Raw genomic sequence first — 17,601 nt, forward strand, 5'->3', positions numbered from 1 at the left:
CCCTGAGTTCAAGCCCCAGGATTGGAAAAAAAGAAATCACAGAGACTCTGACTTAGAAAACAAAGCTGGAATGATTTGACACATCTGTGATCTCAGCTACCTGGGAGTCAGATTAAAAATATCAAGGTCTGAGACTAGCTGGGCAAAAGCAGGAGACCTTCTCTGAATAACAAACTAAAACAAAAGGGCTCCTGTTTGTTTGTTTTTAAGTTATAATCAGAATCCTGGTTGTATAATATATATTAATCACTTGCTTTTGCCAGTTTGTTGTGTAGAATTAAATTGTAAATAAACCTCATCTCATTCAACTTTAAACTTGGTATTTTGTTTTGTGGTTGTTGTTTAAAATGTATTATCTTACAGCTATTGTGACAGACTGCTAAAGTCACTGAAACTTTGGAGTGCATTAAGCTGACTTAGTCATCAATGGAAATTTTGACATTTTCAGTAATAGAACCAACTATAAAATATATCATTTATTACTGAGTAGCACTTTAAACTTTTTGTCCCTCTTCATTACTATACTTTTCCTCATTGTTTAGATGCTTTTGCAATTAACTGAAATTATAATTTACCTATTGGATTCTAAGAAATACATTATGTGCATTTTAACTTCTAAAATCAGTTTGCAAATTATACAATGGTGGTTTACAATCACTGTCAGCCAGGTGGCAGTCATGATGTAATTGTAAACTTCTGTTAAGAAGTTGTAGTGAATTCAAGGAACAGCATTAAAATGTACTTGATTAGCTGGGTACTGGTGGTTCACACCTGTAATCCTAGCTACTCAGGAGGCTGAGATCTGAGGATCATGTTTCACAACCAGCCCTAACAGGAAAATCCATGAGATTGTAATCTCTAATTAACCACCAGAAAACCAGAAGTAGATCTGTGGCTCAAAATGGTAGAGCACCAGCCTTGAGCAAAAGAGCTCAAGGACAGCACCCAGGCCCCACAACTGACCAAAAAAAAAAAAAAAAAAAATAGTTGGTAGTTTTGATGTATCCTATTACTTGAACGTATAGACAGAGAAGATTGACACATGAAAGTGATGCAAAAATGAGGGAGGGGGTTGACACTGTTCCAAAAGAAATGTACTCATTACCTGACTTATATAACTGTAACCCCTCTGTACATCACCTTTATAGTAACTAAAAGTGATATGTTTCTTCAGGATCATGTAGATTTAAACATAATTCATAATCTCCTAAAGCAAAAGTGACCTTTCCAATGTCTTTCCAATATACTGAAGGCTTATCTCTTACTTAGAAACTTGAATAGCTTGAGGCTAGCTGCTTGAAGACTTGGAACTAATTAAGTGATATTTTATTTTTCTGGAAAGCTCTCTGGCTTATGTATGATACAGATTAGTAATAATCAAGCCTGTGTTATATTTAGATTTCCCAGGATTAGCTTGCACATGTCTTCTCTTTGGCATTCAAAACTAGAATATGCTGTGCCTTTGAAAAGGAAAAAAAAAAAAAACTATTTACTGGCTATATCTAATTCTTCTAATTACTTTCTTTCAGAGTGGGTAAAAGATGAGGAAGATGAAGATGTTTTATTCTACACTTTCCAGAGGAACCTTCGCTGCCATGATGTGTATCGAGCCACGTTTGGTGATAACAAACGTAATGAGCGTTTTTACACAGAAAAAGATCCAAGGTACTAAAATAACACAATTAAATCATTTTCTTCAGAATATTTCTCTGATTATTTAAAGTGCTGGTCTTAATTGACTTGAAATGTTGATTTTGTATGGAACCAGGTATAATAAGGGTAGAGCAAAATTCTTTGATTAGTTGCTTATGTTCTAAATTAATCTCTTCATCTCAAACTCCAGAGTAAACACAAATATATCATTACGCTGAAAATGCTAAGTTACTAAGTAACATTCAGTCTCAACTATGACACATAAAAGGAATTGTTAATTAAACATTTAATAGGGTTGCCATATAGCAATTGTAAATCTAAGTCACAACTAAAATTATTTGCATTTTAAATTGTTTTGCTTTCAGCCATCATGCCTATTAAATTTTTCTTTGCCCAGTACTTTAGTAATTCTTTCTTAAAGCTAATTCTTTCTAATTCCTTGTAATCTCCAGGATTTATGCTTGTGTTTCCACTTCACTAGGCTTGGGAAGAAGTAGTAGTAAATTTATCTGGCAAAATCCCTTGATTTTACCCACAGATATTTTTCTAAATGGCTTGTGAAAAACAAATTTTCCCTTGCTACCAAGATCCTATCACCTCATACATCATTTAACAGTGTAGTTTACACAATGTCAATAAATATGGAATTCCATTCCAAAATTATGACTGTAAAGTTGATGCCCAGAACAAAAAAACAACCCCATCATTTCATAAAAATCTTAAAGCTGAGAAAGACCTTAAAGAAAATCTTGGACCATCCCAAGTTTATAATGAGAAATGGAGATCAGGAGATAATACATTATTGAAGCTGATAGAAATAAGGCACAGGGAAAGTTTGCCAAACTGGCTTAATAATTTGTTTATTTAGTCCTGTTAGTCTGCCTGGACTACCTGATTTTGTAAAAATTATTGTTACAGGTATGACTAGAAGGAGCCCTCACTAGCCATGTTCTCCATCATCTTTGTTTCTGGTACTTCATTAGTTTTAGTTATATAATGACTGTTATTTTTATAGTATGTCTCCAAAATTAGTCCCAGGGGAGGATGCCCACTAGCATATTTTTAATGATCAGTACATTTTCTCCCATTTTCAGATATTTAAGTTACTGATTGATCAAAACCATTCCCTCTTTCCTTAATTTTTCTTCCTGGAACAAATGCAGTTCACTATACAATTTACAGTGTGGCACTATAACCACTAGTACCAGGAACAGGACCAAATTAGGAAAGAAGAGAAGTGCCCTGGCCTCTGAAGACTAGACATACAAACTTCCTAAGATCCCAGGTTTAGAAACAGGTTTAGAATATCCTTAAATATACAAAGCTGCCTTAATCACTTGACATCTTAGAAAGTTCAAAAAGAATTTTAGAGTTACACCTGTAATACATTAGGAATAACTATGCTGAGGTCCAGATAGTTATACTTTCCAAGAACTGTAGTGCTAGTAACTAGCAATATAAGCACCTTCTAACTCTTTGTCTGCTGCTCTTCCTTTGTGCTAACTGAACCTGTCTTTAAGTAAGAGGAATCACTTGAAATGAGCCATTCTACTCTTGACAAGGGTTTTAATTTTATTTCCTCAACAGATTGTATGATTGATCTTGGATAAGCTATTTCTTGTTCAACTTCTATAAGTAATAATATTTCACATAGTTTGTTTAAAGATTAGATAATAAAGCTGGGTGCTGGAGGCTCATGCCTGTAATCCTAGCTACCTAAGAGGCTGAGATCTGAGGATCACACATTTGAAGCCAACCTAGGCAGGAAAGGCCATGAGACTCTTATCTCCAGTTAACCACCAGAAAACTAGAAGTGGCGCTGTGGCTCAAAGGAGAGGGGGGGAAGGTTGAATGTTAACCTTAAGCAGAAAAGCTCAGGGACAACAGCCAGACCCATGATAGACTTAAAAAAAAAAAATTGGATAATAAACTAATAATTCCAAATGTCTCTCATGGTTTATGTCTTAGTTCCAGGTCTCTTTCATACTGACTGAGTATACTTCTCTAAATGTATTTATGGAAACTTAAAATCCATGCAAATCATTTCAAGATAACCATTTACATATCCAGTGTAACTACAGAGTGGGAAATTGGGGTTTGTTATCCAAACAAGCATAGGTTCACAACCATGTATGTTCATATAATGAAGTCTTAAAGTATACGTTTTTGATCAGGCATGGTGGCACATGCATATAATCCTAGCTACTTGTGAAGCAGAGATGAAGACATATGACAGTTCAAGTTCATCCAAGACAAAAAATCGGGACTGGGAAGGTAGCTCAGTAGTAGAGTTCTTGCCTTGCATTTATGAGGCCCTGGATTGGATTCCTCAGCACCATATAAACAGAAAAAGCCAGAAGTGGCACTATGGCTCAAGTGGTAGAGCACTAGCCTTGAGCTGAAGAGCTAAGGGACAGCGCCCGGGCCCAGAGTTCAGGCCCCATGACGGACAAAAAAAAAAAAAAAAGTCAACCAGTAAGCTAGCAATGATGACCTAGGCCTATCATTCAGCTCTAAGAGTCGAAGGGCAAAGGCAAGAGGATTAGTCTGAAGTCAGCCTCAGACTGGATGAGGCACTTCCTGAAAAATAACTGAAGTACAAAAGGTTCAAGGGCATGGCTCAAGTTGTAGACTGTCTGCCCTAAGAAGCCCTTTTAACTGTCAAAATAATAAGTAAAAATTTAAGAGTCATACTAATTCAACCTGATAGGATATTAGATAAAAGCCAGCATGTTTTAAAAGGATTTCATAGAATCCCCAAGTATAATGAGCTTAGACTAGAAAGCTGAAATAAAAAGCATTAATAAAATATTACAATCTTACATTATATTATATATTAATATGTGAAATAAGTACAGAACCAAAATTACATCTATATTTACTTAAAGATATACATGAAATATAAAGAAACCTTAGAAGGAAAAAGAGAAAAAGATCATGTTATTAAACTAGATTACTGAGATTGTGGATAGTTTTCTACCTCATGTCCTAGTTTCTTATAAAAAATCATGAGAAAAGTATAAAAAAGTAATTCAGCATGTATACAGAGAAAAAAACAAAGTAAGAATAGTCTTTTTTTCTTTTCTATTATTGTTCATCTCCTCTGGAGACTTTATTTCCCCTTAGCAGAAAGCTCATAATCTAGTAATTAAGTGATATATGTCTTTAGTGTTTACCTTGCCATACATACAAATAAAGATGGATACACAGACAGGTGATAAAGAGCATATGTCAAACTATTAGCAGTAATGGAATCTCTGTGGTAGCAGTTGGGGTTCACTTTACAGTTATTTTCACTTCTGTGTACATTTGAAAAACATTTATGATAAAAATGGTAGGGAAAATAATTTCTAGTATCTGGAAGGAGAATGAGAAAAATAATACTCATTTAAAAATTTTTTAATATTCACTAAGGAAATTTTTAATTTTCTCTCCATGTTATAAGCTAACATGCATAGAAACCACCTCTGAGGTACTGTAATTAACAAGGTAAAACCACCTCTGAGGTACTAACAAGGTAGAACACATTTGAAATTTACTGAGATCTCATGGCTCTGATGTCTGCCTTTCTTTCTTTCTCTCTGTGTAGCTATTTTGTTTTCCTTTATCTAACAAAGGATAGTCGTTTCCTCACCATTAACATTATGAACAAGACCACTTCTGAAGTGTGGTTGATAGATGGCCTGAGCCCTTGGGACCCACCAGTACTTCTCCAGAAGCGAATACCCGGGGTCCTCTACTATGTTGAACACAGAGATGATGAATTGTACATTCTCACTAATGTTGGAGAGCCTACAGAATTCAAGGTAATTCTAGGTTCTCATCCCTTTTATACTGTTTGGAAATGTCATACTTCCCTTACTACCATTAGTGCTACCTTCCTGTACATCATCAATTCCATTTTTCCTCCCTTAGAGCTAATGCTCTTCCTCTTCTAACTATGCCTAAATGATTGGGAAATGAAACATACTCTATTCCAATTATATATTTTAAAGGCAAACTGTTAATTTAAAAGAAAGAACCTATAAACCAATTCTTTTTGGAGTTGGCAGTTTGGATTGACTTCAGGCAGGCACAGCGATGTATCCATTGTTTCCTGGAGTTAGTTGTTTCATTCAGAAGTTCACCAGTTGGGTGTCAGCTAAGAACTACACTGATTCACCTTGCAGCAGGCTAGCCTGGGCTTTGTTCACACCTTACCCTTGGTACAGATGTAATCTTTTCAGCTAGGTCTTCATATAGTAACACCTAGCCACTAATAATGAACATTGAACACTATAGTACAGTTTTATTTCTGTGTTTACCTACATGTCTTCTTGTTTTGTTCCCACACAGCTGATGAGAACAGCAGCAGATACCCCTGCTATTATGAACTGGGATTTGTTTTTCACAATGAAGAAAAATACCAAAGTTATTGACTTGGACATGTTTAAGGATCACTGTGTTCTCTTCCTGAAGCACAGCAATCTCCTTTATGTTAATGTAATTGGTCTGGCTGATGATTCAGTTCGGTCTCTAAAGGTATGTCTAATTTTCTTTTTTTTTTTTTTTTTTTTTTTTTGAGGGAGGGAGGTAAAAGGTTTATTCCACAGTGTAATGGATACAGTCTGGGAAGACAAGTCTGAAGACCCCTAGATATGTAGCCTAGAGTTGCTGCAAGAAACTTTTGGATAAGAGAAGAGGTAGAAAATCAAAACAAAACAGGATATGCAAAACAGAAAAGTAAAAACAGACTGGTTTGGAGCAAGTGAGCAAGCTTCACATGAACATAGACCTGCCCTAAACTCTACCTCCACCCACATTCAACCTAATCTCCCTAAACAACCAGTTTTTGAAGTCTTGGGAAGGAGTACTATTTTGTAAGAAACCCTGGGAGGAAACTTTACCGAAAGTTTTCTGAAGCAATTAATAAAAGAAAAGACAGTAATATGAATCTAAACACATACACAGTTTAGCTAACAGAACATCAAATTTAGAATAGTATTGTACATTTTTCTTAAGAATTCAATTTAAATGTCATGTGGCTTACTGGCTCTTCATCAGTTTTAGTTTTACGTTCCTTTGGTGACCATGAGTTTAATGCTGTTTTACTTAAACTACTGTCTGATAGTGTGGACTTCATAAGTAGAGTTAAAGACTATTGTATTGTGCTTTCTACTTCACAATATTAAGTATGGCCATAACTCAGGCCTCTTTGGCAGCTAGTGCCCAACCACTGGCTGCCCTCTCCCAACTCACATCCTCAGTAAAACAGTAGTCATATACACTGGCTTCTGTCACATGCTTGTATCTGTATCCATAGCACATAAAGATTGGTCTCTTTCAGAGGTCTCCACTGTCTGCTTACAGGCTGACTGGTTGGTGCTATCAATGGCTGAACATAGTGGCATGTGTAGGTCATCTAAGCTACATGGGAATCCATGATGGGGATGATTATAGTTCTAGACCAGCCCAGGAAAAAAAGTCCATGAGACTCCATTTCAAAAGCAAGATGTGAGATTTGTTGGCACATGCCTAGTATCCAACATGTAGACTAAAATAGTCAGATCACAGTCATGGCCCACTCATAGGCACGAATGCTTAGTTCTTTAAAATAATCCTCAACCTGAGGAGAACACTTGAGGAACTCTTACAGGAACATTGGAAATGTGTGTAACTGGTGTTTCCTATATGTAGACTCTTGGAATAATTAGAAGAAATTTGCTTGGAGAGCAAACTCCAGTCTTGGCTGTAGTCTCTGGAGGAGAAATGGTGTACTCTTGATGCACACACCTCTCTCTACCCTTTTCAGTAGTGCCCAAGAGCTGTGCCAAGACCTCTGATTTTCTAAGGAATTTGCTCTTTCCACAACTATTCAGAAAGGCAATTTTATTTCGATGTTGTGACCCTCTGTACCCGCTTACCAGAGTTTTTAAAAAGGTGTAAGTGGGATATTAGTGGGAAACTTGAAGTTGGACCCTGCTGCTCTGAGAGAATAAATTTTGATTCCTTTCTTTTTTCTTAAAGTTAAGAATCTTAAGCATAATAGCCGTGAGTCTCTCAGAGTAGATATGCCTGGAAAGGTTTTGTTCTGCACAATGGTTAGCCTGGAAGCTAAAGTTAGAAACAAATTGTAAATGCTTTGGTGCTGCTGAGCCATTTGTAGCCCAGACTACCAGCACTCATCACTAGGCTGTCCAGGCAGTAGACTAAGGACTGGGGAGGAAATGATTCAAAACACACCTGAGGATTTCATGTTCTTTGAGATCAGAGATCTTAGAACTATTTACAACTGGGAATGGGAATTTCTGTTCATTTGTTCTTAACCATTTGGTTATTTCATCGCCCAAGTTTATACCCCAAAATAAACTATTGTGTTAAAAAAAATTTCACAACCGGGCGCTGGTGGCTCACGGCTGTAATCCTAGCTACTCAGGAGGCTGAGATCTGAGGATCGCGGTTCAAAGCCAGCCCGGGCAGGAGAGACTGTGAGACTCTTATCTCCAATAAACCACCAGAAAACCGGAAGTGGCGCTGTAGCTCAAGTGGTAGAGTGCTCGCCTTGAGCTGAAGAGCTGAGGGACAGCGCCCAGGCCCAGAGTTCAAGCCCCACAAATGACAAAAAAAAAAAAAAAATTCACGTACATCTAGAGTCCTGATAAATGTGTTTCACATATACTTCTCTTGCTTAATCGTCATTAATGTAGAATTGTATTTGCTTGCTTAAAATATATTTTATTGTGATGAAATAAGTAATCTTTAAATATGTCACCATATGGAAAGAGAAAGTAAATTAGATATCCACATCATCTTGTTTGTAGCAATTTCAGAAATTTAATCGCTGATACTTAGCATCTAGAAGAAGAGTGGAAATAATTGTTTCATTTCTTCAGCTCCCTCCTTGGGCCTGTGGATTCATAATGGATACAAATTCTGACCCGAAGAACTGCCCCTTTCAGCTTTGCTCTCCAATACGACCTCCCAAATATTACACCTACAAGTTTGCAGAAGGCAAATTGTTTGAAGAAACTGGACATGAAGACCCAATCACAAAGACTAGTCGTGTTCTACGTCTAGAAGCCAAAAGTAAGGTAGGTCTTTTGTAATCTCTACTTCTAACTCCCAGCCATTGAAAGCAAACTATGCAGTTGTTGAGATTATATTAGCACCATTTTCTGAAATGGATCCCTTGTACTACAGTAAGGCCCAAATAATTATAGGGAATATATGGATTTTTTTTTGGTACTAAGTACAAAGGCTTTGCACTTGCTAAACTAGTGTCCTGCCATTGAGCCATACCTCCAGCCTTTTTAACTTTAAAATCCATATATTACACATGGATTCAAAAACACATATTATTACATATATATAATATATATTATTAATAATATATTATTACCTCAAGCCCTTTATTTCCCATGTTTATGTTTGGTTGTTTTTTGTTTTATTTTGTTTTTTGCCAGTCCCAGGGCTTGAACTCAGTGCATGGGCAGTGTCCCTGAGCTTCTTTTGTTCAAGGCTAGCACTCTACCACTTGAACCACAAGGCCACTTCTAGCTTTTTCTGTTTATGTGGTATTGAGGAATAAAACCCAGGGCTTCATACATGCTGGGCAAGCACTCTACCACTAAGCCACATTTCAAGCCCTAAACTTTTTTAATTGAGCTAAATAACAAAGGTGAAAATGATAAATATTGTCAAAATAGATTGCTGGCAAATATGAAAATGTATTAAAGAAATTTTTGTTGTTGGTAGTCATGGGGCTTGAACTTGGCCCGGGCACCATCCCTGAGCTCTTCAGCTCAAAGCAAGCATATTATCACTTGAGCCACAGTACCACTTTTGGTTTTCTGGTAGTTAATTGGAGATAAGAGTCTCACAGCCTTTCCTGCCTGGGCTGGTTTTGAACTTCAATCCTCTGATCTCAGCCTCCTGAGTAGCTAGGTGTACAGGCATGTGCCACTGGCGCCCAGCTACAGAAATTTTTTGCAATTACATGAGGAAGGGGAATGAGAGAAAGGGAGAATCATGGGTGGGAGTTCATTGGAATACATTGTACACATGTGTGGAAATGTCACCATGAAATCCCTTGTACAGCTAATATATGCTATTTTTTAAGAGTCTCAAAGGTTTTTAAGATGGTTGAGAATAAGCTAGAAAGGAGACAGGGAATCTCATGTAGAGACCCTAAATTTGGGCCAAGTTGTAGATTGCCAGGGAGATGAGGAAATAACTGATATCCCATACTGTAAGTCTACTCAGTATACAGAATCTAAAATTTAACAAAGGGTGAGCAAATGCAGTGGTGGTACTCACTAGTCACTTTTTTCAAAATGAACCATAGTACCACTTGTGAGTGGGAACAAGAGGGAAAAACTGGGGAGAGTGAAGGAAAGGGTGACATTGTCCAAAAGAAATGTACTCATTACCTGGACTTATGTAATTGTAACCCCTCTGTACATCACCATTACAATAGCAATTAAAAGACAAAAATTAAAAAAGGAATCTTCAGCTGGGCGGCAGTGGCTCATGACTGTAATCCTAGCTACTCAGGAGACTGATATCTGAGGATGTTGGTTCAAGCCAGCCAGGGCAGGAAAGTCTTTAAGATTCTTATCCCCAGTTAACCACCAGAAAACCCAAAGTGGCGCTGTGGCTCAGGTGGTAGAGTACTTGACTTGAGCTGAAGAGCTGAGGGACAGGACCCAGGCCACCCAGAGTTTTCAAGTCCCACGACTGACCAAAAAAAAAAAAAAGGAATCTTCAAACTTGTTCAGAGAATCTAATATATATTAACTGTAGAATTTTTAGATTTTTAGCATATGTTAGTAATTTCACATGTTACTATCTTTAAGCAAATACTGATTTTTGTAATTGAAAAGCAATACATATATCTTAGGACAAATGCAAAATAAAGTTTAAAATATTATGTTTCAGTCCCATTTATTCCACCTCTTAGGGAAAAAAAAAACATGGACATGAAGCTATAGTTCAAATGCTAGAATGTTAGTCTTGTGTGAAAACCTAAGCAGTGGCTGGGAATGTGGCTTAGTGGTAGAATGCTTCCTAGCATGCATGAAGCTCTGGGTTCAATTCCTGTATACCACATAAACAGAAAAATCCAGAAGTGGTGTAGTAGCTAAAGTGGTTTGAGCAAAAGAAGCTCAGGGACAATGGCCTGAGTTCAAGCCCCAGGACTGACCAAAAAAAAGAAGGCTGAACCTGAGTTCTGGTACCAGCAGAAAAAATGAAAAAGGGAGGAAGGAAGGAAGGAAATAATTGTTTATCGAGTCATGAAATCACATATTTTATATTTTGTTGACTTTTGCAAAAAAAAAAAAATGTGATTATAGTGACCTATCAAGTTTTGTTCCCCAAATTGAAAGAAGAGTTGACTTCTGTACTTGGAGAGCAATGGATCCTCAAGCATCAGGAGAGGAACCTGCTGTCCAATGCCACAGGCAGATTACCAACTTCTGACCTTGACCACCACAGGACTAGCTACTTTTTGCACAAGGTTGCAACCAGCACGTTTTTCCTAATCCTGTAATTGAAATCAGGCTAGAGTCGGGGATGAAAAGACCAAGCTTATTTTATAGATATCAACTTTTATAAGAATGCATCTTACTGAGAACTGAAAATTTACTTTTTCTGTCATAGTTAGTTGGGTACATTAAGAATAAGCAGGAGATACACTCCCAACCTTTTTTGTCTCCATTTATTTTCCCAAATGAAATTATCAAAATATAAATGGAAAAAATGAGGAAGAGTGACTTTATTCTACTAAATTAGTACCATTTTATTGTGTTTTGTTTTAAAACACAGTGAAAGGCAACTTCTTCACCCTTTGTCTATGAAAGGAAGAACAAAATGTGGTTTGCTTATCTGTATTTTATCTGTCCAGAAAGTATCTAGTTTCATTAACCTGGACAGATGAATTTAAGCTACATTAGGAAATAACTAAGAGGCGTAAAAACAATTTAACTGTAGAACTTTATGAAATTTACTTAAGCTATTTTTTAAAAAATTAGTAAAGTTAAATAAGCCTTTCACAAGATTGTGAGTATATTAATAAGTCAGTGAGAGATTTCAGGTCCTGGTGGTTGTGAATTCTGGGACTAAAGGATAGATATACAAGAAGGGAACTCTTTCCTCAGCATATTTTTAAATATTCACAGTTGAAAAGTTTAAATAGGCACTAAGATAATTCTGTAGTAGAATTTCTGATCTTAATAAGCATTTTGGCTTGACCTGAAAGAGAAAATTTAAAGTAATGCTGAGTAATGAATGCTTTTTAAAAGTCACTTTGCAGGGCGCCAGTGGTATAATCCTAGGTACTCAGGAGGCTGAGATCTGAGGACTGGGTTCAAGCTAACCTGGGCAGAAAAGCTCATGAGACTCTTATCTCAATAAACCACTCAGGAAAAGCGGAGAGTGACGCTGTGGCTCAAGTGGTAGAGCACTAGCCTTAAGTACAAAGAGCTTGGGGACAGAACCCAGGCCCTGAGTTCAAGTCCCAGGACTGGCAAAAAAAAAAAAAAATCACTTTAAGCTGGGTACCAGTGGCTTATGCCTGTCATCCTAGCTACTCAGGAGGTTGAGATCTGAGGAGACCAGGCAGAAAGGTCTCCAATAAACTACTCTGAAAAAAACAGAAGTGGCACTGTGGCTCAAGTGGTAGAATATTAGCCTTGAGCAAAAAGAGCTCAGAAGTAGCGCTGAGGCCCAGAGTTCAAGCAGCAGGACTTGCCAAAAAAATTTTCAAAAAGTCACTTTACTCTTATCAAAAGCTGTATTTAATAAAATGGATGTTTTTAAGCTAGTCATGCTTCTCTTTTCCAGCTAGTATTATAGGTTGGCAAGGCAGTCAGAAACAAGAATTCTGATGTATTTTTACAGACTATAACTCTTTCAAGTTTATGTTCACTAACAGTAATTTCATAACAGGGGAAGTGTACTTCAGTGCATTTTAATTTAGAAGTAAACTGTCTAGGAAGGTATTTCTTAGCCTGGAATGTAGCTCAGTGGTAGAGTATTTGCCTAATGTGCAAGATCCTGGGTTCAATCCCTAGTACTACAGGAAAACAGAAGGAAAAAAAAACATGCATAATAATTCCTTGTTTCCAGGATGGAAAATTAGTGCCAATGACTATTTTCCACAAAACGGACTCTGAGGATTTACAGAAGAAGCCTCTCTTGGTACATGTATATGGAGCTTATGGAATGGATCTGAAAATGAACTTCAGACCTGAGAGGCGGGTCTTGGTGGATGATGGATGGATATTAGCATATTGCCATGTGAGGTGAGTCAACACAATTTTGCCTGGCATATGAGTGCTTGAACATTGTGGCAAATCAGAATAACAATGCATTGAGGCAAAAGCTTATTTCCTTACTCGTATTTATTGGCTTTCTATATTCCTAATCCTGTGCTGATACAACTTCATTCAGTTAACAAATGAGTCTGTCTGAAGAGCAAAAGGGTAGACTTCTAGGAATTTTGAATAAATGTTGAAGTCTTTGTACTTATTTACATTATTATTTATTGATTCTCCTAAATTTAGGTTTTTATTTTTTTTTTTGAGACAGGGTCTTCCTACATAGCCCACGCTAGCCTCAAACTCAGCCTCCAGGTGCTGGGATTGTAGGTATAGGCCACTGTGCTTGGCTAGTTTAGGGTTTTCTCTAGCTTAACTCCTGTTTAAACCATTTTCAAAACACAAATATGAATTTGTTTCTGCTTAAGGTCTTCTGTACTTCCCTATATCCAGAACAAAATTGGTAGGTAAAGTAATTTAAAGGTCTACTGATCTCTGTGGTGTCGCGCTGATCTCTGTGGTGTCGCGCTGATCTCTGTGGTGTCTCGCTGATCTCTGTGGTGCTATCTGTCATCAGTCCTCTCCTGTGTGACTTCCTCTTACCTTCTTCCTCTTGCACACACTATGCTCTCTTTTCACGCCTTTCTGGAAACTTAAATTATTCCCTTACAACTCAGCTTAGGCATCATCTCCTTACTCCAGTGTGCTCCTGACTCACACATGTATCGCCAGATTAGGGAATAGAACTGGATGTTGGTTCCTCTGCTTGTAAACTGAAACACGCCCACAGCAAGGCAGCAACCACAGTGTTACTGATTGCTTTCCTCACAAACTTAGAGGCTTATCCATAGGGAGTTTTTGCTTGTTTATATTTCTAGGGTCTATACTTAGACATTCTCTGATAAATAGAAGCCATATACTCAAAACCTAGTTATCAAATCAATTTTCCATTGTCTGAATCAAGTGTTGGCAAGTCTTTTTTCTCTGAAGAACTAGACAGTAAACATTCAGGCTGTTTAGGTCAGACAATCTCTGTGACATAGTCCTTGTTTTCCTAGCGTTTAAAAAATGTAACACTTGGGGCTGGGAAGGTGGCTCAGTGGTAGAGCGCTTGCCTTGCATGCATGAGGCCCTGGGTTCGATTCCCCAGCACCACATAAGCAAAAAGAAAAAAAAGCCGGAAGTGGCTCTGTGGCTCAAGTGGTAGAGCGCTAGCCTTGAGCTGAAGAGCTGAAGAGCTGAGGGACAGCACCCAGGCCCAGAGTTCAAGACCCACAACCGGACCCAAAAAAAAAAAATGTAACACTTCTTAGCCTGAGAGCCAAAGAAAGCCATTTCTCCAATACAAGTTGCTGAGCTCTGCCTACATCGTTATCTCTTTCTTTCACTGCAGGGGTGGTGGTGAGTTAGGTCTCCAGTGGCACGCTGATGGCCGTCTCACTAAAAAACTGAATGGCCTTGCTGACTTAGAAGCTTGCATTAAGACACTTCATAGCCAAGGCTTTTCTCAGCCAAGTCTAACGACTTTGACTGCTTTCAGTGCTGGAGGGGTACTTGCGGGCGCATTGTGTAATTCTAACCCAGAGCTCCTGAAAGCTGTGACTTTGGAGGTAAGTATACTATCTTTCCTGGGGCAAGTATAAAGCTGTTCTAAGAATAAAAAATCTGCTACAGGGGCTGGGAAGGTGGCTCAGTGGCAGAGTGCTTGCCTTGCACGCATGAGGCCCTGGGTTCAATTCCTCAGCACCACATAAGCAAAAAGAAAAAAGCCTGAAGTGGTGCTGTGGCTCAAGTGGTAGAGTGTTAGCCTTGAGCTGAAGAGTGAGGGACAGCGCCCAGGCCCCATGACCGGACCCAAAAAAAAAAAATCTGCTACAGTTTTACCATAGTATAAGGAGGGTAACAACACTTTAAACAACATAACTCTAGCTCTAGAACTTCTAACTCTATTTTTATTCCCCTACTTACTTTTTACTCCTTCTTCTCTGACTATGTCCTTTACTAATTTTAGAGGATTCTACTGAATGATAACAATTCCCAGTGATAATTTCCTCTTCACCAGAACATTAGATCCAATGGGAAAGAGATGAAGCATATACAAATGCGCATGGTTCTAGAAAGCAGGTGAATCATCATGTGACTCTGGAATGCACCTCATCCCCTGACTCCTAGGCAGTATAGCACTCTACCACCCATCAACATTTCATTCCTAGGTTTAGAGCTCTCTATTTAGATAATCAGGGGTGGATTGTTGGTTGGTTGATTAGTTGGCTGGTTGGTTAGTTTTGAGACAGGTCAGGTTTACTTTAAACTCAGTATATAGTCCTGAATGACCAAGAACTCAATCAAGTGCTGGGATTACAGATGTGCGTCACCACATTTAGCTTTAGATACTCCATTCTTATTTAGCATATTGATGATCTCTTATCCTGTCTTAGAAATGGTCCAGTATCTTTTCCTACTATCCAAAATTATGAAACTATATTTTAGCATTTGATTTTACTCCTATCATTCTCTTACATCCTAGTTAAATTCCCTAGAAAATAATGACTGGGCCAGGTGCTGGTGGTCACGCCTGTAATCCTAGCTACTCTGGAGTCTGAGATCTGAAGGTTGCGGTTCAAAGCCAGCCAGAACAGAAAAGTCCATGAAACTCTTACCTCCAATTTAACCAGCAAAAAGCTGAAAGTGGAGCTGTGGCTTGAAGTGGAAGAGCCCTATCTTTGAACAAAAAGAGCTTAGGGACAATGCCCAGGCCCTGAGTTCAAGCCCAACAACAACAACAAAAATGACTCATGGGACAGAGTAAATTATTTTCACGATTTTGGGGGATGAGGGGTAGTAAACTAATGAGTTTTAAATAGCTCAATTCTATATGTCTATTTTTAATAGAAATACTAGTATGAGAAAAATAAGCCTCTCCTTAAAGATGGTAGTAGCAGAATCATTTATAATACAAAGTTCAATTAATTTTGACTTTTAGAAGTGTAAAAGCAAATAATCAGAAATATATTTGCAAGCGCATTTATCCATTGTTGCTTATTATAGTGAAGAATCAGAGAGGACCTAAATATACAACAATAGGATATACACAACAATAGGATATTTATATGCAAGTCAAAGTTCTTAATTACGAACGTGATAAAACCCGACCAGTTGAAGAAGGAGGTGTTTTTATTTGAGTATTTGGTAAGCTGTATGTACATGCAGAGCCAGCAGTAGAAGTGGTGCAGCCAGAAGCGGATCTCGCCCAGGGAAGTTGCTACTGCTGAGCCAGATCATCTCTCAACACTAGCAGTGCTCCTTCTAGAAACTGGATGGAGTATCACTCATACCTGAATAACATTTGTATGATCATTACTTCTTTGAAACCCTATCTTCCCATCCAACATTTGGAGCATATGTATGTTTCTGAGGGACAAGAAAAACTAAGGAAGAGACCTGCTGGCATCACATTTTCTTCAGTGAGACAGGTGCTACCCAATGTCAGTGATTTCCCAAATGTATAAAAGGAATTTAGATACTAAGCAGCCAAAAAACAAGTAGAAGTATGCACTAGACATGGTTATTAGTTATATGAGAGAAAGCTGAAAAGATCGTTTTAAAAAGCACCTCTAGCCGGCGCCGGTGGCTCAGAAAACTGGAAGTGGTGCTGTGGCTCAAGTGGTAGAAGCTAGCCTTGAGCTGAAGACCTGAGGGACAGTGTTCAGGCCCAGAGTTAAAGCCCCAGGACTGACCTCCCTCCCCACCCCCCCAATAAAAGCACCTCTACTTTATTGAATGTTTTAACACTGGTTAGGAGCCAATGGGTGATTAGTTTTTGTGTCTTTCATGTTTTCCAATCGATTTTCTACCATTAACATTATTACAAACTTTCCTCTGGTGAAAAAGAATTGATATATTGTTGGGAACTTGTCAGTTTTACCAATTTTTTTACTTGTAATGAGCTTACTCTATTAACCTTTTATAAATATGCAGTTCAGTGGTAAGTACATTCACAGTTGTACAGTTAGTCTCTAAGACTCAAGTTTTCATCTTCCAAAACTGAAATACTGTGCAATTCTCCATTCCCTTCTTCCTCAGCCCTTGGAAATGACCCTTCTGTTTTCTATGTGAATTTGACTACTCTAGGTACTTATAAATGAAATCATACAGAATTTGTCTGACACTAGCTTATTTTACTTAGAGCATATTCTTTTATGTTTATCCATATAGTAACATGTCAGAATTTCATTCTTTTTTAAGGCTGAATAGTACTCCATCATATGCATATACATTTTGCTTGCTCATTTGTTTATTAATGGGCATTTGAGCTGCTTCTGCCTTTTGGCAGTTATGAACATTGCTGCTATGAACGTAGGTATATAAATACCTCTTCAAGACCTCATTTGCAGTTCTTTTGGATATATAACAGAAATAGAACTATTAGATCATATGGTTAACCAAAGCTTAATTATTTAAGAGCTACCGTGTTATTTTCCACAGTGGCTGCACCAATTTATACTCTGATGCTGTCACCACACTTGATATTTCCTGATTGTTGTTTAGGCATCCTAATGAGTGTGAAAGTAGTATTTACTACTTTTATATAAGAAAAAGTATAACTGGACGCCGATAGCTCATGTATGTAATCCTCACTACTCAGAAGGAT

The 17,601-nt window shown here is 37.8% G+C and overlaps 1 protein-coding gene across 3 annotated transcripts in view; it reads left to right on the forward strand.

The window, feature by feature from the left end:
* The window catches only part of Prepl (prolyl endopeptidase like), a 34,365-nt gene that overhangs the window by 14,161 nt on the left and 2,603 nt on the right, over positions 1-17,601 (forward strand). For all 3 annotated transcript variants that reach the window (XM_042675382.1, XM_042675383.1, XM_042675384.1), the window contains 6 exons: positions 1,530-1,665; positions 5,243-5,459; positions 5,989-6,174; positions 8,526-8,723; positions 12,760-12,935; positions 14,344-14,560. In XM_042675382.1, the coding sequence (XP_042531316.1) occupies positions 1,530-1,665; positions 5,243-5,459; positions 5,989-6,174; positions 8,526-8,723; positions 12,760-12,935; positions 14,344-14,560 (1,130 nt within the window). The remainder of the gene's footprint in view (positions 1-1,529; positions 1,666-5,242; positions 5,460-5,988; positions 6,175-8,525; positions 8,724-12,759; positions 12,936-14,343; positions 14,561-17,601) is intronic.

The sequence above is a fragment of the Dipodomys spectabilis genome, unplaced genomic scaffold (assembly GCF_019054845.1).
Source record: "Dipodomys spectabilis isolate Male_0828 unplaced genomic scaffold, ASM1905484v1 ptg000026l, whole genome shotgun sequence".
Classification (NCBI taxonomy): Eukaryota; Metazoa; Chordata; class Mammalia; order Rodentia; family Heteromyidae; genus Dipodomys; species Dipodomys spectabilis.